The sequence below is a fragment of the Protopterus annectens genome, chromosome 3.part0, assembly GCF_019279795.1.
Source record: "Protopterus annectens isolate FY-2018-M chromosome 3.part0, PAN1.0, whole genome shotgun sequence".
Classification (NCBI taxonomy): domain Eukaryota; kingdom Metazoa; phylum Chordata; order Ceratodontiformes; family Protopteridae; genus Protopterus; species Protopterus annectens.
The window spans coordinates 446,407,154-446,428,827 of NC_056731.1; the positions used below are offsets into that span (position 1 = coordinate 446,407,154).

Genomic DNA, 21,674 nt, shown 5'->3' on the forward strand with positions numbered 1-21,674 from the left:
ATTCTTCAGGATGTCCTTCAAGGATGCATCTGCAGTCATCACATATGGGTTGTCCTGCCTCAGGCAGCCCTTTGGTTGGCCGGATTCCAAAGTATGGGTCCGGTGTCGGCTGATGTCGCCCTTTCCCCGACGTCAGAGCGCCTGGGGTATAAAAGAGTCAGCCGACGCCATCTTTCCAGTCTTTCTTGCCGCGTGGTGCCCGAAGCAGATGTCCTTAAAGAATGCAACTGCAGTCATAACATATGGGTTGTCCTGCCTCAGGCAGCCCTCGGTCGGCCGGATTCCAAAGTCTGGGTCCGGCGTTGGCTGGTGTCGCCTCCTCTCTGACGTCAGAACGGCTGGAGTATAAAGGCATCGGCCGACGCCATCTTCTTCAGTCTTTCTTGCCGCGCGGTGCCCGAAGCAGAAGCAGTTTGCAAGTGCCGGTCGGTCAGCTCCTGTGTTTTCAGTACCGAAGTCATCCAAAAGCTAAGTACCCCATTGGGGAACATTTTTTCTTGCCTCAGCCGATGTCAGAACAAATTGAGAAAGTTAATAATTGTATGTCTTGTGGTAAACAAATACCTCATAAGGACTTCCATTCTTATTGCCTCCCTTGCCTGGGCCCAGACCACGACGTCTCGGCCTGTGCTGCCTGTGCTTGCTTTAATAAGCGCACTCTCAGGCGCCGGGCAGAATTTGCCGAAGACTTTTTCGGCAGATCTTTCGCTTATATCAATGCCGTCGGAACAACTGACAACTCAATCTCCCAAAAAACGAAAGGACCGGTACCGACATCCTCAGCCCGCATCCTCCACGGATACTCCTCCTAAACCCTCCGTGAGTGCTTCGGTCCCTTCGGAAGCGGTAATTCAACCGCTCCAGGCCGACGAGACAGCGTTAATACGTCCTTCTGTCTCGGAGTCTACACCGGTGCCGGTTGTTGATTTTCCTCCAGAAACCGAAGTTCTGGATCTACCCGACACCATTCCTGTGGACAAGGTTACTCCTGCACGTGGGGCAGCTAGGCCTCCTGTATCGATGTCCATCAAGGCCTTTGCACGTGCTAAGGCTGCCAGCCAGGCCAAGGCCCATCCTAAACCTACTGCCCAGGCCCCTTCTTCTGATAAACAGATCATGTCTCTTGCTGCAGATCTTATTTCTCTTATCAGGGGTCTCAGCCTCATCCAGACAGAGATTCTCAGCCGCCTGCAGAGAAAAGGCCCAGAACTGAGCAGGCCGACAACCTCTCTTCAGATGAAGCCTCTAGGGATTCTGAGCATTCAGATACCCAAGAAGAATCCTTCCAGGCCTATGAGGACTCTGATGCTGAGGAATCAATTCCCTCTGCCTCTCCTCCAGAGGATTTTTCGTTCGGTGAAGTCCTACACTCTGAGGGAGCATTTCAAATGGCAGGGTCAGGAATTCTCTGATTCCAGGAAAAGGCTACGTACCTTCCTCAAGCTACCCCAGCACAGACCTTTAGCTATCCCTCCAGTTATGGATGTCCTGGATGATGTTTTCTCCGACTCCAGTGCTAACCCTGATTCTCTCCCTCCTGCTCCTGCCAAGCCAGACAGATATTATAGGGTCCCTGACACCCACAAACATCTCTTTAAGGCCCATTCTGTGGATCTAGAAACTATTTCACAGGGCCCCAAGGGAGTGGCTACTTCCACAGCCAAGAATCCACTGCCAGCGGATAGGGAAGCTAGGTCCCTGGAGAGATGGGGTAAAAAAGTTTATACCTCTACCACCGTGGCCATGAGGTCACTTAACTGCCTTTTTCGTATGTTTCAGTACCAGGATTTTTTACTGGATGATTTACAGAAAAAACTAGCCTCTCCTGAGCCTATTGATAGAAAGGCATTGCAGGATCTAGTACATAACACTCTGCAGGTTAGCAATCATTTTCTTCAGTGTGGTGATGATGCATTGGAGGCTTCATGTAGGGCAGCTATGACTGGGGCGGTTATACGTAGACATGCTTGGTTAAAAGAACAGCCACTGCCAGACCATGTTAAAGTAAAGTTACTTGATGCACCTCTGGAAAAACAGAAGCTTTTTGGTGCTAATGCACAAAATGTGTTGAAGTCCATTGAGGAAAAAGCTAAATCAGTACAGACAGTCAAGGATTTCCTCCAGGTTCAGCCACCCAGATTCAGCAGGAATTGGCCTTCAAAGAATTGGTCCTTTCCAGACACTGACAAGTTTCAAAGGGGAAAAAACAGGCGTGCCCAAGGTAGAGGGCAATACCGAGGCTCCTACAGAGGCCGCCAATGGCAACCACCAAATCAAAGAAGTGGCACAGGCAGTCCAGCTGCACCACAAGGACAACCACAATGACTTGACTTTCATACCGTCTACAAAGGCTCAAAGAGAAGCACCTTTGGGTGGAAAATTATCCTTATTCTCAAAAAACTGGCATATCTTAACCAAGGACAACTGGATTCTGGATTTAATAGACAAAGGTTACAGATTCCACTTCCATACTTTACCAATAAGACAAGGCATGCCAAACCTGCCACTTCATCAAAGGGCAGAGGCACTCATTCAAGTTTCAAAGCTGTTAAATATAAAAGCAATAGAAAAGGTCCCTCCACAGGAACAAGGCCACGGATTTTATTCAAGACTGTTCCTTGTTCCAAGAAAAGAAAACAAATGGAGGCCTATACTGGACTTGTCTACTCTAAATACTTATCTCATTGTGACAAAGTTCAAAATGGTGACGTTGCAGCAACTCCTTCCCATGCTGGGCAAGGGGTCTTGGCTGGTCACTCTGGACCTCAAGGAGGCATACCTGCATGTCCCAATCAGACAAAGCTGCAGAAGATACCTCAGATTTCTTGCAGGGACAAAGCATTATCAATTCTCAGCATTGCCGTTTGGCTTATCTACTGCACCCAGAGTGTTCACGAAATGCCTGGCATCAGTAGTGGCACACTGCAGACTCCAGGGGATTCAAATATACCCCTACCTGGACGACTGCCTCATACAAGCAGACAATATACAAAACTTGATAGCAAACATGGACTATGTCATTCAATTACTACAGGCCTTGGGATACACAGTCAGCATTCAGAAATCAAGATTTCTGCCATCCCAACAAATTATTTTCCTAGGAGCCAAACTGGACACAAAAACACAAATGGCTTATCTCACAGAGGAAAAACAACAGCAGTTACCAGAGTACTTCAAAGGCCTAGCAAAGCTCTCCCAGCTGACTGCAAGGAAATTCCTGCAGGCCCTGGGGTTCATGGCATCTTGCATTCTTCTGATACCTTTGGCAAGACTTCATATGAGAAAGCTGCAATGGTACTTAAAAAGCTTATGGTCCCAACACAGCCAAAGCCTAGAGGATGTAATCCCACTCATTCCATGTCTGCAAAGAGAATTTTTGTGGTGGGCTCAAGCAAGTCAGTTAAAGGCATGTCTTTCAACAAACCTCAAGCAGGTCAAATGATTACAACAGACGCCTCAGACCATGGATGGGGGGTGCACATAGAGGGCAGATGCATTCAAGGTCAATGGACACCAAGGGAAAGGCATCTGCACATAAACCAAAAAGAGATGTTGGCAGTGATACATGCAATCGAGACTTTCGAAAAATCACTTCAACAAGGACATTTGCTAATAAGGACAGACAACACCACTGTTATGTGGTATATAAACAAGCAGGGAGGCACTCATTCTTATCCCCTCTGCAGACTAACAATGATTCTCTGGGAAAAATCCCTAAGTCTGAAGATACATTTGCAATCCCAGTTTGTGCCAGGCAAGGACAATGTACTGGCGGACAAGCTGAGCAGAAATTTCTTGGATCCACACGAATGGATGCTGCATCCTCACATTTTCTCACAAATAACAAGGACATGGGGAAGACCGGACATAGATCTCTTTGCTTCTCACATGAATCATCACCTGGAAAAGTTCTGTACAAGGACCCACCATCCTCTAGCCTGGAAAACGGATGCTCTCTCCTTCAGCTGGAATTCCCTAACAATTTATGTATTCCCTCCTCTACCACTGCTGACCAAGGTGATACTGAAGATCAAAGCAGAACAACCAACAGGCATTTTGATAGCTCCAGACGGGCCAAGGCAGCACTGGTACCCATTGCTGTTGAGCATAACTCGGACCAAACCGTGGCCTCTGCCCCTATGGCCTCTGCTTCTAACACAACACAATTACAGGACTGTTCATCAAAACCTGAAAACATTGCATCTGACAGCCTGGAGGTTACCATAACTCCTTCCGATATCTCTTTCCAAAAAAGTTCAAGAGATCTTACTGGAAGCACGCAGACCTTCCACCAGAAAAACCTATTCAGCCAAGTGGAAGAGATTCATCATCTGGAATGCTAGCAGGGGTCAGGATACAACAGTATTGAGTATACCTCAGATATTGGAATACTTGGCAGAAATGTTTCATACGGGTCTCTCATATTCTTCCATAAAGATTCATGCCTCAGCAATCTCAGCAAAATACAATTGTGATCCACCTGTGTTTTCACATCCTTTGCTAAGACAGTTCCTAAGAGGGATAAAGAATATCAAACCTCCCAGGAAACCGCCAGTACCTGCATGGGACCTCAATTTCGTCTTGGAAAAATTAACTCTTCCTCCCTTTGAACCAGCAGCAACTTCAGAAATGCAATTTCTCTGATGGAAAACGGTTTTCCTATTGGCAATCACATCAGCAAGAATAGTCTCGGAGATACAGGCACTCATGGCAGTACCTCCTTTTTTCTCATTTTTCATCAGGACAGAGTCTAAGAACCAATCCTTCATTCATGCCAAAAGTAATTTGCAGGGTGTCTCTAAATCAAGCCATTCACCTGCCTACTTTCTTCCCCAATCCTCAAAACAGGGGGGAAGCACTGCTGCATACTTTGGACATACACAGATAACTACGCTACTACTTGGACAGAATTAAGGCCACCAGGAAGTCTGACCAACTGCTTGTAGCCTATGCTGCTAGAGTACAAGGAAAAGCAATCTCCAAACAAACAATTTCCAAATGGATTGGACACTGCATCAGATTCTGCTATTCTTTTCATGGAAAAGGTGTGCCAGCCAATATTAGGCCACACTCCACCAGAGCTATAGCCACATCCACAGCTTTCCTAAGAGGAGTGGCTACAAAGGACATTCTAGAGGCTGCTACATGGAGCTCCGTGCATACATTTACCAAGCACTACAACCTGCCTTTATACTCCAGATCCCGAGCAGGCTTTGCTTGGCAGTCCTGCAGGGCATTTTAGCTACACCATCACTTTCTTAGTTCCAACCACCCCAGCTTGGCTATGGTATTCAACCCATATGTTATGACTGCAGTTGCATTCTTGAAGGACATAGTACAGTTTTGTACCTACCATAAATGTAGATGTCCAATAGATATGCAACTGCAGTCGGATTTTCCCACCCTCCTACCCCTCTGCAACCTTCTTTATGGGTCCACTACCCCTATTCCTATTAGCTGGGGGTATCTCCTATGGTGTATCTGTTTATTACTGTTGTGCATGTCTGGAATTGTTTATCCATTCACCAAATTTAGCCTTCCTGGGAGGGCACCTGGCATCTGGGGCAAGAAACACTGAAGAAGATGGCGTCGGCCTATGCCTTTGTACTCCAGCCGTTGTGACGTCGGAGAGGAGGCGACACCAGCCGACGCCGGACCCAGACTTTGGAATCCGGCCAACCGAGGGCTGCCTGAGGCAGGACAACCCATATGTTATGACTGCAGTTGCATATCTATCGGACATCTACATTTGTGGTAGGTACAAAACTGTACTTTCGCAAGTGCCAGTCGGCCAGCTCCTGTAATTCAGCTACCGAAGACTTCAAAAAGCTAAGTACCCCGTTGGGGACTCTTTCTTGCCTCAGCCGATGTCAGATAAAGTTAATAATTGTTTAACTTGTGGGAAACAAATACCTCATAAGGATTTCCACTCTTACTGCCTCCCCTGCCTAGGCCCAGACCACGACGTCTCGGCCAGTTCAGCCTGTGCTTCCTTCAACCGACGCACTCTTAGACGTCGGGCGGAGTTTGCAGAGGAATTTTTCGGGGCTAGTTTTTCGTACAATATGCCGTCGGAGACTCCGACTTCACATTTGATTAAGAAACGGAAGGACAAGGACCGACACACGCGGGCCGCGGTCTCGGCTGAAACCACGGCCAGGCCTACCGCGAGTGTCTCGGTCTCGGCGGAAACCGAGTCCTTGGTACTTCTACCACCGAAACCGCTCAGCCGACTACCTCGGTCCCGGAGGCCCCGGCTGAATCTGTTATTGAATTTCCTACAGAAACTGGTGTCCTGGAACCTTCCGACACCATACCTTTAGACAAAACTACACCAGCACATGGTGCAGCCAGGCCTCCTGCATCCATGTCCATTAAGGCATTCTCTAGGGCTAAAACTGCTAAACTATCCAAAGCTTTGCCTCCCAAGGTTATCCCTCAGGGACCCACTACAGGTTCACAGATTCTAAGCTTAGCAGAGGACCTTATCTCCTTAATTAGGGGCTCTCAACCTCATCCGGACAGGGGCTCTCAACCTCCTCCAGACAAAAGGCCCAGGGTTGAGCCCTCTGATCCCCACTCCTCAGATGAGGCCTCAGATGGTTCTACTCTCTCGGACCACCAGGAGGAGGCTTTTTCGGCCTACGAGGATTCTGATGCAGAGGAATCTATTCCTTCGGCCTCCCCTCTTGAAGAGTTTTCCTTTGAGGAGACACTCCACACTATGAGAGAGCATTTCCAATGGCAGGGTCAGGAATTCTCTGATTCCAGGAAGAGATTAAGGAACTTCTTGCATTTGCCTCGGCATAGACCTTTGGCTATTCCTCCTGTTTTAAATGTCATTGATGATGTGTACTCTGAGCCTAGCACAACCCCTAATTCTCTTCCTCCGGCTCCTGTCAAACTCGATAAGTACTACAGGGTCCCGGACTCGCATCTTCACCTTTACAAGGCCCACTCTGCTGATCCAGAAACTATTTCCCAGGGCCCTAAAGGGGTTGCAGCTGCCACTACTAAAAATCCTCTCCCCTCTGAAAGGGAGTCTAGAGCTTTAGAGAGATGGGGTAAAAAAGTGTATACTTCTGCTACTCTTTCTATGAGGCCATTGAATTGTCAATTTCATATGATACAGTACCAAGAGTATTTGTTAGATGAATTGCATAAAAAACTGTCTTCACCTGAACCCCTAGATCGCAAATCACTTCAGGATCTGGTACATAACTCACAACAGGTTACCAACCACTCCTTGCAATGTGGCTATGATGCATTGGAAGCTTCATGTAGGTCAGCTATGACTGGCGCAGTCATACGTAGGCATGCTTGGCTGAAGGAACAATCTCTGCCAGACCATGTCAAAGCAAAGCTTCTGGATGCTCCACTGGAAAAGCAAAAGTTATTTGGCTCCACGGCTCAGGAGGTCCTAAAGAAAGTTGAAGAAAAGGCAAAATCTGTACAAACTGTCAAAGATTTTCTCCAAGTCCAACCACCAAGATTCAGCAGAAATTGGCTTTCCAAAAATTGGTCCTTTCCAGACACAGACAGGTTTCAGAGAGGCAAGAACAGGCGTGCCAGAGGTAGAGGGCAAGCTAGAGGCTCCTACAGAGGGAGTCAATGGCAGCCTCCCAACCAGAGAGGTAATGCAGGACCTACAACTGCTGCACAAGGACAGGCTCAATGACTTTACTTTGACACCGCCAACCAGGGCTCAATTGGAAGCACCCTTGGGCGGAAAGCTTTCTTTATTCTCAGAAAATTGGCACAGTATTACGAGGGACAAATGGACACTACAAATAATAGATAAAGGATACAGGTTCCATTTTCACACATTACCAAAAAGAAAAGGCATGCCAGACCTGCCACCAAATCAAAGGGCAGAGGCTTTGAAACAAATCTCCAGCTTAATGCAAATGAAAGCTATAGAAAAGGTTCCTCTCTCAGAACAAGGCCAAGGATTTTATTCCAGACTTTTCCTTGTGCCAAGAAAAGAAAAACATTGGAGGCCTATTCTCGACTTGTCCGCACTGAATACTTATCTCATTGTACCAAAGTTCAAAATGCTGACTCTACAGCAGCTCCTTCCCATGCTGGGCAAGGGGTCTTGGCTGGTAACTCTAGACCTCAAGGAGGCATACCTGCATGTCCCTATCAGACAAAGTTGCAGAAGACACCTCAGATTTCTTGCAGGTTCAGAGCATTATCAATTCTCAGCATTGCCCTTTGGCTTATCTACTGCGCCCAGAGTATTCACGAAATGCCTGGCATCAGTAATTGCACACTGCAGACTTCAGGGGATTCAAATATACCCATATCTGGACGACTGCCTTATACAAGCGGACAGCCAACAAACTTTGGTAAAACATTTGAATTACGCCATTCACCTACTTCAGGCCCTGGGATATACAGTCAACATTCACAAATCAAGACTTGTTCCATCCCAAAGAATAACCTTTCTGGGTGCGAATCTAGATACAACCACCCAAATGGCTTTCCTCACAGAAGAAAAACAAAGTCAACTACCAGATTACTTCAAAAGTCTGACAAGAAAAACTCAGCTGACTGCAAGGAAAATCCTGCAGGCGCTGGGTTACATGGCTTTTTGCATCCTTCTGATTCCACAAGCAAGGCTGCATATGAGGAAACTACAATGGTACCTAAGGAGTTTATGGTCTCAGCACAGTCACAGCTTGGAAACTTTGATACCACTCATCCCATGCCTTCAAAGGGAATTTTTGTGGTGGGCTCAAGCAAGCCAGTCAAACAGGGGTCTGCCCTTCAGCAAACCAATAGCCAGCCAAACCATCACAACGGACTCTTCAGACCACGGATGGGGAGCGCACATGGAGGGCAGATGCATTCAAGGTCTATGGTCACAAAAAGAGCTACGCATGCACATAAACCACAAGGAACTTCTGGCAGTGATACATGCAGTCGAAGCTTTCAAACCTTTTCTGCATCAAGACCACCTACTAATAAGGACAGACAACACCACAGTTATGTGGTACATAAACAAGCAAGGAGGCACCCATTCATATCCTCTTTGCAGACTGCCAATGAATCTATGGGAACTTTCCTTGAAACTCAACATAGAGCTGCAATCTCAATTTGTGCCAGGGAAAGACAATATACTGGCAGACAGCTTAAGCAGAAATATCATGGATGCACACGAATGGATGCTGCACCCAGACATCTTTCTACAGATAACACAATCATGGGGCAGGCCGGACATAGATCTTTTTGCCTCCCCCCACAATCATCAGCTGAAGAAATTCTGCTCAAAGACATACCGCCCACAAGCATGGAAAGTGGACGCCCTCTCTTTCAGCTGGAGAACTCTAACAGTGTATGCATTTCCACCTCTCCCATTACTGACCAAGGTCTTACTGAAGATCAGGACAGAGCAGCCAAAAGTGATTCTGATAGCTCCGGACTGGCCAAGACAGCACTGGTATACCCACTGTTAAAGAGCATGTCACGCACGAAACCATGGCCTCTTCCTCAATGGCCACTGCTCCTGACACAGCACAATTACAAAACTCTGCATTCCAACTTGAAAACCTTGCAACTAACAGCCTGGAAAATACCTTGATTCCTCCTCAGGATAGGCTATCCCAGAGAGTGAAGGATATTATCATGGAAGCTCGCTGGCCTTCCACAAGAAAGGCATATTCAGCAAAATGGAAAAGATTTCTCATTTGGAACACCACAAAGGGCCTAGATGTGACAGTGATGAACATGGCACGTATCCTGGAATACTTGGCAGAAATGTTCCACAATGGTCTGTCGTACTCTTCCATTAAAATTCATGCTTCAGCAATTTCAGCAGAGTACAATACTGATCCACCTGTCTTTTTACATCCTCTCCTAAGGCAGTTTCTAAGAGGGATTAAAAACATCAAGCCTCCAAGGACACCACCACTGCCTACTTGGGACCTTAACTTCATGTTGGAAAAACCAACACTGCCTCCCTTTGAACCAGCAGCATCTGCAGAGCTACAGTTCTTGTCTTGGAAGACTGCCTTCCTTCTGGCCATAACCTCAGCAAGAAGAGTATCTGAGTTACAGGCCCTCATGGCAGTACAGCCATTTACTATTTTTCATCAGGACAGAGTCTCATTGAGAACCAATCCTACATTTATGCCAAAGGTGGTATCCAGGGTCTCATTAAACCAAGCTATTCATTTGCCTACCTTCTTTCCGAATCCACAAAACAAAGGGGAGAAACTTCTGCACCCCCTGGACATACACAGACAGTTGCGCTACTACTTGGACAGAACTAAAAGTTACAGAAAAACTGACCAGCTGTTGGTAGCATATGCTGCTAGTGCACAAGGAAAAGCGATTTCCAAACAGACAATCTCAAAATGGATAGGGAATTGCATTCGTTTTTGTTACTCCTTTCATGGAAAAACTGTGCCAGCTAACATTAGACCTCATTCCACGAGAGCCACAGCCACCTCCACAGCCTTCTTAAGAGGGGTGGCTACCAAGGACATTTTAGAAGCTGCTACATGGAGCTCCGTGCATACATTTTCCAAGCATTACAATTTACCTTTATATTCCAGATCCAGAGCAGGCTTTGCTACGGCAGTCCTGCAGGGCATTTTAGCTACACCATCCTTTACATAGATCCTCCACCCCCAGATTGGCTATGGTATTCTACCCATATGTGATGACTGCAGATGCATCCTTGAAGGACATAGTACAGTTTTGTACCTACCATAAATGTAGATGTCCGATAGGTATGCATCTGCAGTCAGGTTTTCCCTCCCTCCTTCCCCCCTCTGTGGTATTTCTTGGGTAATACTCCCTCTTATAGCTAGCTGGGGTTATCTATTATGGTGTATTTGTTTTTTATTACTGTGCATGTTTGGAATTTTTTGCATTTCTCCAAATTTAGCCTTCCTTAGAGGGCACCTAGCATCTGGGGCAAGAAAAACTGAGGAAGATGGCATAGACTGACTCTTTTTTTATACCCCAGGCGCTCTGACGTCGGGGAAAGGGTGACATCAGCCGACGCCGGACCCAGACTTTGGAATCCGGCCGACCGAAGGGCTGCCTAAGGCAGGACAACCCATATGTGATGACTGCAGATGCATACCTATCTGACATCTACATTTATGGTAGGTACAAAACTGTACTTTTCCATTTCTTCTGATTCCTCTTCTGATCAGGAATTTTCTATTCCACCCTATGAGGATTCTGATGCAGAGGAATCCATCCCATCTGCATCGCCTCCTTTGGATTACTCTTTTGGAGAGACTTTGCAAACTTTAAGGGAACATTTTCACTGGGAGAGTCAGGACTTCTCTGAATCAAAAAAGAGGCTTGGGGATTTCCTCCTTATTCCTTAGCGTAGGCCTTTGGCAACACCTGCTGTGTTAGACATTGTTGATGTTTTTTCGGAATCTAGTATGGCTCCTGATTCCCTACATCCGGCTCCTAGTAAGCCAGAAAGATATTACAGGGTTCCTGACTCCCACAAATTTCTATTCAAAAATCCTGCTGCTGATCCTGAGACTATTTCACAAGGTCCCAAGGGTGTAAAGGCCTCTACAGCCAAAAATCCTGCCCCCTCTGATAGAGATTCCAGGGCGCTGGATAGATGGGGAAAGAAGGTTTATACGTCTGCAACCTTGGCAATCAGAGCCTTAAACTGCCAGTTTCATATGCTTAAATATCAACAGTGTGTTATGGGCTTACTGAAACAGAAAATGATGCTGGTTTCTGATTGTGTGGAAAATAGAGTTACAGGAATTATTGCATTCAGTGGAACAGGTTGGAAAGCATACTTTGCAATGTGGTTTTGATTCCTTGGAGGCCTCTTGCAGGGCCGCAGTTACTGGATCTATGATTAGAAGGCATGCCTCGCTCAAGGAGCAAAGTCTGCCTGATCATGTTAAAGCTAAATTGGTGGATGCTCCTTTGCAGCATGATACTCTGTTTGGTAATAAGGCAGAAGAGGTTTTAAAGAAAATGGAAGACCAAGCTAAATCTATGCAAACTGTGAAAGATTTCTTGCAAGTGCAGCCACCTAGGTTCAGTAGGCACTGGCCTACTAAAAATTGGTCCTTTCCTGTGTCCAACAGAGCCACTCAAGGCAAATCCAGGCTCTCAAAAACCTCCAGATACCAATCACAGGGTTCTTACAGGTCAAAGCAGTGGGGTGCCTCCACCTCCAAATCTGGAGGAAACAAAGCACAACCCTACAGTAAGCAGTCTCAATGACTTTCCTCTACCATAACCAAGCACTTATCTTTTGGCAGCCCCCTTGGGGGGAAAACTAGCAATTCATACTCAAAATTGGCATTTAATTACCCATGACAAGTGGGTATTAAACATGGTATCCCAGGGGTACAGATTTAATTTCCATACTTTGCCAATTCCAAACGGATGGCCAGATCTGCCACAAACTCAGTGGGCAGAGGCTCAGAAACAAGTCATGTCCCTCATGGATATGAGGATATGAACCAGTACCAGAACAGGAAAAAGGGCAAGGTGTTTACTCAAGACTGTTCCTGGTACCGAGAAAAGACAATTCTTGGCATCCAATACTGGACTTATCGATTTTGAACACGTTCCTGGACATTCCAAAATTAAAAATACTGACTTTACAACAGCTGCTGCCTATGCTGGGCAGGAACGCTTGTTTAGTGACTCTAGACTTAAAAGAGGCATACCTGCATATCCCAGTATGGGAATCATGCAGAAGATACCTCCGCTTCAAGGCAGGTTTTTGCATTGCCAATTCTCTGCACTGCCTTTTGGCTTATCTACTGCGCCCAGGGTCTTTACAAAGTGCCTGGCACCAGTAATTGCATTCTGCAGACAAAGAAGCATACAAATTTATCCTTATCTGGACGAGTGTCTCATTCAAGCAGAGAACAAGGACACTCTTCTTCAACATCTGGTATTTGTAAAAAGGCTTCTAACATGCCTTGGGTACACAATAAAAAGAAATCCCAAGTGGTACCCTCTCAAATAATTACATTCCTGGGTGCAAGCTTGAATACAACTGCCCAGATGGCTTACCTTAAGCCAGACAAAGGCAACTGACAACATGCATCAAACAAATGGCAACAAAAACCCAGTTATCTGCAAGACAAATTCTGCAGGCTTTGGGGTTCATGGCATTCTCCATTCTACTAATTCCATATGCGAGACTGCATATGAGGAAACTTCAATGGTACCTAAAAAGTTTATGGAGTCAACATTCACAGTCTGGAAACAATGATTCCTCTCATTCGTTGCCTACAACAGGAGTTTCTTTTGTGGGCAGAGGCATGTCACCAAAACAATGGACTGTCATTCCTTCTACCCCCTGCCACCCAAACCCTAACTACAGACGCATCAGACTATGCTTGGGGGGCCCACCTGGCGCGGAGATGCATTCAGGGCAAATGGAGCCCAAAACAAATGCATCTGCATATCAACCAGAAAGAGATGCTAGCTGTTCAGAATGCTCTGACAGCCTTCAAGGACTTGCTTCATCCAGGACAACTACTGATAGACAGACAACACCACAGTTATGTGGTACATAAACAAGCGGGGGGGGGGTACACATTCCTACCCCCTTTGCTGACTAGCCATGGCATTGTGGAACACAGCTTTGACTTGCCAAATACACCTTCAAGCTGAATTCCTGCCAGGAAAAAAATACTCTGGCAGACGACCTAAGCAGAAATTTTATGGACCCGCACGAATGGAAACTGGATCCACAAATCTTCAGCATGTTAACACAGAAATGGGGGAGCCCAGACATAGATCTATTTGCCTCTCCCCAAAATTATCAGTTGGACAAATTCTGCACAAGAACTCATCACAAAAAAGCATGGAAAGTGAATGCCCTATCCTTCACTTAGAAAAACCCATCAGTCTATGCCTTTTCTCTCCAAGGTCTTACTAAAAGTCGGACAGGAAAAAGCAAAAATGATCCTAGTTTCTCCGGACTGGCCTCGCCAGCACTGGTACCCACTTCTAAGGAACATGTCTCAATTTCCTGATTGGTACTTGCCTCAAATACCTCATCTACTGTCTCAGCAGAACAATCAAATTCTGCTCACTCAGCTCCAATCTCTGAATCTTTCAGCATGGCTGATCATTTAATTATTCAAACAGCACCTCTCAGTAAATCTGTAATGGATGTCATTTTGGAAGCCAGAAGGCCTAGTACTAGAAAATCTTATGCTGATAAATGGAAGAGATTCTGTGCTTGGAACCAAGCACAAGGAGCAGACACAGGAAAACCCAATATTCCTCAGATTTTACAATATTTGACTGAGATGTTTGACAAGGGCTTATCTTTTTCTTCAATAAAAATCCATGCCATTGCCATCTCGGCTCATTACAACACAGAGCCTCCCCTCTTTTCTCATCCTCTGCTTAAACAGTATCTTAGAGGGGCCAAAAATGTAAGGCCTCCCAGAAAATCACCAACTCCAGCATGGGGACCTCAGTTTTGTGTTGGAAAAACTCACCCTGCCTCCTTTTGAACCAGCAGCTACTGCAGATATATAATTTATATCATGGAAAACAGCTTTTCTCTTGGCAGTCACTTCAGCAAGAAGGGTTTCAGAACTACAGGCTCTCATGGTTGTGGAGCCTTTTATTACATTTTACCAGGACAGGGAGTCCCTCAGGACCAATCCTTCTTTTATGCCCAAGGTGGTATCCAGTGTGGCTCTTAACCAGACAATTCACCTGCCAACTTTTTACCCAAATCCGCAGAACAAGGGGGAGCAGATTCTGCATTCATTGGACGTGCACAGACAACTTAAGATTCTACTTAAACAGGACCAAATCTCTAAGAAAGTCTGAGAAACTACTGGTAGCATTTGCTGCAGGGTCAGAGGGGAAGGCTATATCAAAGCAGACTATTTCTAAGTGGATAAGCCACTGCATTCGTTTCTGCTACTTGCACCATGGTAAACCTGTGCCCAATGGGATCATGTCACATTCCACCAGGGCTGCCTCTACCTCAGCAGCCTTTCTCAGAGGGGTTCCAACCAAAGACATTTTAGAGGTTGCTACTTGGAGCTCTGTTCATACCTTCATGAAGCATTATCATTTGCCTCTCTCCTCCAAATCCAGGGAAGGCTTTGCCATTGCAGTTCTGCAGGGCCTTATATCCGCTCCTAATGCTGTTTAGTTCCATCCTCCCATCCATAGCTTTGGGATTCTACCCAAATGTAATGACTGCAACAGTGAAACACGAAGAACATAGTACAGTTGTGTACACTTACCATAAATGTAGATGTTTGAGTGTTTTCACTGTTGCAGTCTGTGTTACCCACCCGCCATCCCCCTTTTCTATACCTTTTCTTTCCTTCACTATATACTGAAGCCTTTGTGATGTATTTGCTTTTAGATGAAGGTAAAGTTTATGTTGCTAAAAGTGCATTTACATATATTTCTGTTTATTTATATATATATATATATATGTGTATATATATATATATATATATATATATATATATATATATATATATATATATTTTTTTTTTTTTTTGTTTTGCTCCCCATTTGGGAGACACCTGACATCTGGGGCAAGAAAAACTGAATAAAATGGCGTTGGCTGCATGTTTTATACCCCTGACGACCTGACGTAGTGGAAGAGGAGACGGCAACTGACACAACACCCAAGACTTTGTTATTCAGGCTGACTGAGGGCAACCTGCCAGCAGATTACCCAAATGGTAATGACTGCAACAGTGAAGACGCGCGAATATCTACATTTATGGAAAATATACACAACTGTACATTGCATGCTGGACAGCCAACTCTCATGTAGGACCGAGGAAGTTGAGTCCCTGTGGGCTCTGTGTTAGGTATACTGCTTTTTGGCATCTACTTCTTGAAGTCAGATTAGTTTAGGTTAATGAAGCATTCAATAAAGGTGGTTATTTTGAGAACCATCTGTACTGAATGTAGGTATTTTGAGGTAAACACAGTGAAAGGCTTACAGCTGTCAACATAGTGATTTTACTTGAAGCCAGTGGTATGTGTTTGCTCCTGGAAACAAGGAAACAAAAGTTATTGTGCTGCTTGTGTGATTAAGGAAGGCTTGGGTATCATGTAGAAAAATGGTGGAATGCAAGTGTGTGTGTGTTTGTGTATGTATATAATATATATATATATATATATATATATATATATGTGTGTGTGTGTGTGTATACACACACACATTTATTTAATATGTAGAGACAGTGAGTAAGCAAGCTGCTTAATTTACCAATTTTAACTGTGGGACTTGCATTTGTTTTTTAAATGTTTTACTGTTGTGACTGTTACGTTTTGGGAATTTTTTTGTTGTCTAGATTTGGAATACACTTACGTGGTATGACTATTTCTGCTTTCACATTCCTTAACTCTTTGCTCAGACATGTTTATAACTACTGTACCAGTGTTCACCAGTCTAATCAAGCACGAGGTGCTGGAGTGCCTCCATCAAAGTCCAAAAAAAGTCAGACCCCAGGAGGAGCTCAGTTTGTGGGCTTGGAACTGTATAAACGGCTTAAAGATTTTCTGAAGAATTACCTAACCAGTCTACTTAAGGTAAGTTGTATTTTTGTTTGCATGATCAGGGAGCATATTTCATACTTTTTGGCTTGAAAAACTTGCTTTACAAATGTGCAAGATTTAGTTTTCCTCTTTGAAAATCAGTCCCATTGTAAGTTGTAGTCTGTTTAATAGTGCCATAGTTTTCTTGCACATGTGTTTTTCTTATCTGTTTCCTTTTGTGAATTAAATTCCGTAAACATCTGAGTTTAAAGGAATGCCAGTAGTTTGCAAAATGAAGTATTTGATTGGTTCATTACCCTAGTACATTTCATTAATTCTCCAATTACCCATGCAGTTCATGGTCACAAGGGGAGTTGCAGCCTAGCCTAGCACTCACTGGATTTAAGGCAGAGAATCTAATTTCTGTATGGTTACCACCTGTCCCACTTTGTGAGGGACAATCCCTCTTTGGGCAGTTGTGTTCTGCAAAAAAATTGTAAAAATGGCAAATGTCCTGAGATTTTAGGACAAAATTATTGCCTATATTTTATGTAATAGTTGCATAAAACAGTTATTCTGTATCTGAAACACCTAAATGTTATAAGAAACAGAATAAGCAACTAAAATGCTACAAGAATAAGCTTTTATTTAGGCAAAGAAGTGAAGTTCTGTCCTGTGTACTGGCCATGGGTATGTTTCGGCCTGCAAAATCTGACGTTTGTACCAAAATGTCCCACTTTGGCCATTTTGAAAAGGTGGCAAACCTAAATTTTGGGTGGGGAGCCAGTACCAGCCCAACACCAAATTCACGCTTGTGAACATGCATATACACGTGCACACAAACACATATGGAATAATTTCCTGTGGCAGTTTGGAGGATACACATTTTTGGAATATGAGAAGATAGCAAAACACCAGGCATAAGACACCCAGAGATGGAGGATGTACACATGAAATGGGAGACCCAGGCACTGTGAGGCAATGGTTTCTGCTGCTGTGCCCCACCTCGTATGAAAATTATTTACTTTTTACTTTCAATTATGTGAAAGTGAGGACCTGTTTCTTAGGTTCACTATGCACCTCTGTTCGGGTTACAGTATTTATGGTGGTGCTTGTATGTTAGCAGATATCCTCCTTTAGATTACTGTTGGAGCATTCCAAACTGCTATGTTATCTCGCCAAGTAACATAGAATGTCTGGCCTGGGTACCAAAGCTAAAACCTTCCTTCGAGTTGATGTGTCTGACATATGATCTAAGCTTTGGATGCAATGGTACACAAGTAGAAATATGAGTGTAAAACCACAGACCATCTCACCACCAGTCTGAACACATCTTGCACCTGTCCACATCTGGCTGTTAATTCTGTTTTGTACCATTGGCCATCACTAGTTCAGATAAGTGCTCCGTTTGGGAACCTTCCTTGTTTTTTCTCAGTTGCAATGCTGTTTGTTGCTCTATTAGATGTCACCTAGGAGGGAAAAGTGCAATTGTGATAAATTCTGTCCAAGGATCTCCACTCTCAGTACCTTTACTGCTTGGGTGTAGAGGACAGCTGTAAAAATTGTACGATCTCTCTGTCCTTTGTCCCAAAGACTAAAAAAAACATGACATGTTATGTAGTCCTATCTCGCCTACATTCTTCACCTGTGGGTTTGGAGCCGAATATCAGCTCTGACTCGGCCTATTTACTAGCTCGAAAGTCTTTGATTGGCTGGGCTAAGATGGTATCCCACAATACACTGCTCCACATCCCAGATCTCGTTTGCTGCTTGTAGAGCTCGGACGTGGTCTCGACTTGGCTGTGGCTAAGTATTGCTAAAACCTTTTTCCTGTGAAAAATTTTGCTGATTGTTGTTATCCAGGTAGAGCTTTTTCATAGCTGTTGTTGCTGCGTTAGTATTTTGTGAGTTGAGTGTTTTTGTGTGTTGTGGTATCCCTAACTTCCCTCGGGCTAGGCCCGTTTCAGTTAGAGGACCTAGTCCTCCATTGCGGTGTTTCTCTTGCTGTCGTTTTGGTGCGTTGTAGTTTTTTAAGTGGAGAACCGTTTTAGTTAGAGGTTCTCTCCCCTGTGCCTTGGTTGTTTGTTGTACTTGTGTTGACTCTTGGTCTCTGTGTTAGCGGTTTCCCACCTTTTGTCAGTAGCGGCTGCTACGGTTGTCTGCTTAGAATGTCTAAGGAGCAGAAAGAGCATACTCCCTCAGGCTTTAAGAAGTGTACGAAGTGTGCTTATAAGATGTCCATCACAGATGGACACTCAGTCTGTGTTTACTGTCTTGGAGCCATCCACCTACAGGAGTCGTGAAGTTTCTGCCACGCCTTTAGTCCTCGGGTGCTCCAAGAGAGGAAAAACAAATTAATCTTAAAGGGACTGCTTAAACCGTCCTTTGAGGAGGATTTAGGTTCGGCTCCCAGCTCCCAGTCGAAGTCTAAATCCTCAAAATCCAAGAAAAGGTCTCCGGCTCCATCTATTGCTTCGGAGCCACCTTCTAAAATCACTATTGTTGAGTCTGCTTCCTCGGCTCCACCATCATCGGGGCCGCAGGAGGTAGCTGTGTTTAGTGAGTCTGCGTCCGCTCCGATCGTACTGGAACTAATTCGGAGCCGGTCGCCAAGTTTGAGGCAGTGTTCTCCAGATAGGAGGTCTAGGTCTCCATCCATCTCCACCAAGTCCTCCAGGCTTTCCGATTTGGATGTAGATAGGGTGGTGCAGAGGCTCCTACAGTTGCCGGTGTTGGCCAAACCTTTCTCGGCTCCTACCCAGTCGGCCCCGGAGCTGGCTCCTAAGGTTGTTTCTGCTATTTCTCCTCCGAGCACATCCTTGTCATCGGAGTCCATAAGCTCCGCGGGACGTTCCTGCGCCGGGCTCAGATCCCCCAGCTGGGTTTATCGGTGCCCGCATTGGCTCCGACCTTGTCTGTTCCATCCACAGGGTTCGAGACTCTGGTCTCCTCGGTCGGGCCCGAGGGGGATGCCTTGGAACACCCTTCGGTTCCGAGCCTCCCTCTCGGTGCCTCGGTTGCGGGGACACCGGTCCCGGTCATAACCTTGGAGGGCGGTTGGTCCTCTGATTCGGGAGGTCACACCTTCGAGGCTATGCGGAGCATCCTGGCTAGGTCAGCTACTTCTCTCGGATCGGTTTTACCTTCCCCCACAACACCAGCGAGAACTTCTGACGCCCACCTATCCTTGGTCAGCAGAGTGCCAGGGCCTAAGGATACCCCCACGAGCGGTCCCCTTCTTTCTGAGGGGGCCCTCAGAGCCTGTGCCTGAGGAACCCCCCAGAAAGAAATTGTGCAAGAGGAAGCACATAGACTCCGAGGACGAGTCGCTCACTTCCGATACTGACCTCGAGGAATCCGAGGGATCCCCCAAGTCTTCCTCTGAGGACGTTTCGTTCTCCGATATCTTGGAGATCCTGAAACAAAGAGGAGACTGGCCCTCCAAAACCCCCTCCGAGGAGGAGTCAGTATTCCTTAAGGCTTTTGGCGCTCAGCCATCCGCCTCCTGGGTGTCTCCAACTTCCGACGAGCTCCTTGACCTTATTTGTCGAAGGGTGTGGGAGGGCCCTGACTCTGTGGAGCCTGTTCCTCGACGCCCCAACAAATTTTTGTCCACTACCCAAGGAAAAGAATTTTTAGCTAAGGGAGTCCCAGTAGATGCTATGGTGGTGGCGGCAGCCACCCAGAAGGAAGTTGCTGAGTCTTCCTCTTCGGTCCATCCTCCTAACAAGGAGTCTAGGACTATGGACCGGTACGGGAAGCGTACCCTGTTTTCAGCTACCTTTACCTTGCGGTCGCTGAATTATTTGTCTCATTTCACGTGGCTCCAGAGTGATCTCCTTAAGGAGTTAGGAGATACTCTAGCGGGTAACGTACCTGAGTCGGTGGCCCAGACTGTCAGTGCTCAGCTCTCTACCCTGAACTCCATCGCTAACTCGTCCATGCGACTTATTTCATACGTGGCCGAAGGAGCAAGTAGGGTGGCTAGCTCAGGGGTGGCCCTCAGGAGGTAAGCCTGTCTACGCCTGTGTCACTTTGCGGAGGCCTTTAAGTCTTCCTTCACTGATGCCCCCTTTGATGGTCCCTCCTTGTTCGGGACCAAAGTGAAAGACACCCAAACAAGGTGCGAGCAAGAGGGAAAGACCTTGTCTGCCGTAGGAGTTCATTTTTCCCTCCCGTCGGACCTTATCCCAAGGCTTAGCAAGGGGAAAGATGTGGTTCAAGAAATCACAAAGGCCTTTTCCTGACACACAAGGTGAGACCCCCTCCCGAGGCAGGGGGGGGGTCGTATTCAGGGAGATGTCGCCCCAGAGGCAGAGGGGGCCCCCACAATTCTGGGGACCGCGATTCCTTTCGTGGTTTCCCATACTCTCAGTCCTGAGGGTGTGCCCGACTGTGCTTCTCCGGAGCCAGTCGGGGGTCAAATTTCCCGGTATCTGGAAGCCTGGGTCAACATCACCCAGGACCAATGGGTATTGGGGATAATCGCCGGAGGTTACACCATCCCATTCTACTCTGCACCCCCTCCCGTCAAACAGATACCAGACGTTCCACCCAGTCAAAGGGATCAAGCAGCATCAGAGGTTTCTCAGCAGCTAGAAAAAGGAGTCATCCAACCAGTCCCCCCCAGACCCAATCGGATTAGGGACTTACTCAAGATTCTTTTTGGTGCCAAAAAGAACGGGGGACCTGAGACCCATTTTGGAACTCAGTCATTACGTACACAAGTCCAAATTCCGGATGGTCATGCTACAATTGATTCTCCCATTGTTGGGAAAAGAAGTATGTATGTGCTCCATCGACATGAAGGATGCTTACTACCATATCAAAATGGACAGAGCATCCAGATGTCATCTACGCTTCCGGATGGGAGCCAAGCATTTCCAGTTTCGAGCCCTGCCCTTTGTTCTCACCACAGCCCCCAGGGTGTTCACCAAGTGCATGGCAGTGGTGGCTGCTCACTTGAGACGTCAAGGATTCCAGGTGTTTCCATACCTGGACGACTGGCTCCTCTCCGCTCCCACCAATCATCTACTTCTTCAAAACAGAGATACTACCATCAATCTTTGTCACTGGTTAGGCATTACAATAAACTGGAAAAAATCTGCCTTGCTACCCTCACAGCTTGTCTCATTTATAGGAGCAGAGTTGGACACTATTCGATTTAGGGCATTCCT

General features: G+C 46.0%; 1 protein-coding gene across 2 annotated transcripts in view; it reads left to right on the forward strand.

Annotated features, from left to right (window-relative positions):
- Nucleotides 1-21,674, forward strand: part of CUL1 (cullin 1) — a 3,347,782-nt gene that overhangs the window by 242,278 nt on the left and 3,083,830 nt on the right. For both annotated transcript variants that reach the window (XM_044064870.1, XM_044064871.1), the window contains exon 3: nucleotides 16,377-16,551. In XM_044064870.1, the coding sequence (XP_043920805.1) occupies nucleotides 16,377-16,551 (175 nt within the window). The remainder of the gene's footprint in view (nucleotides 1-16,376; nucleotides 16,552-21,674) is intronic.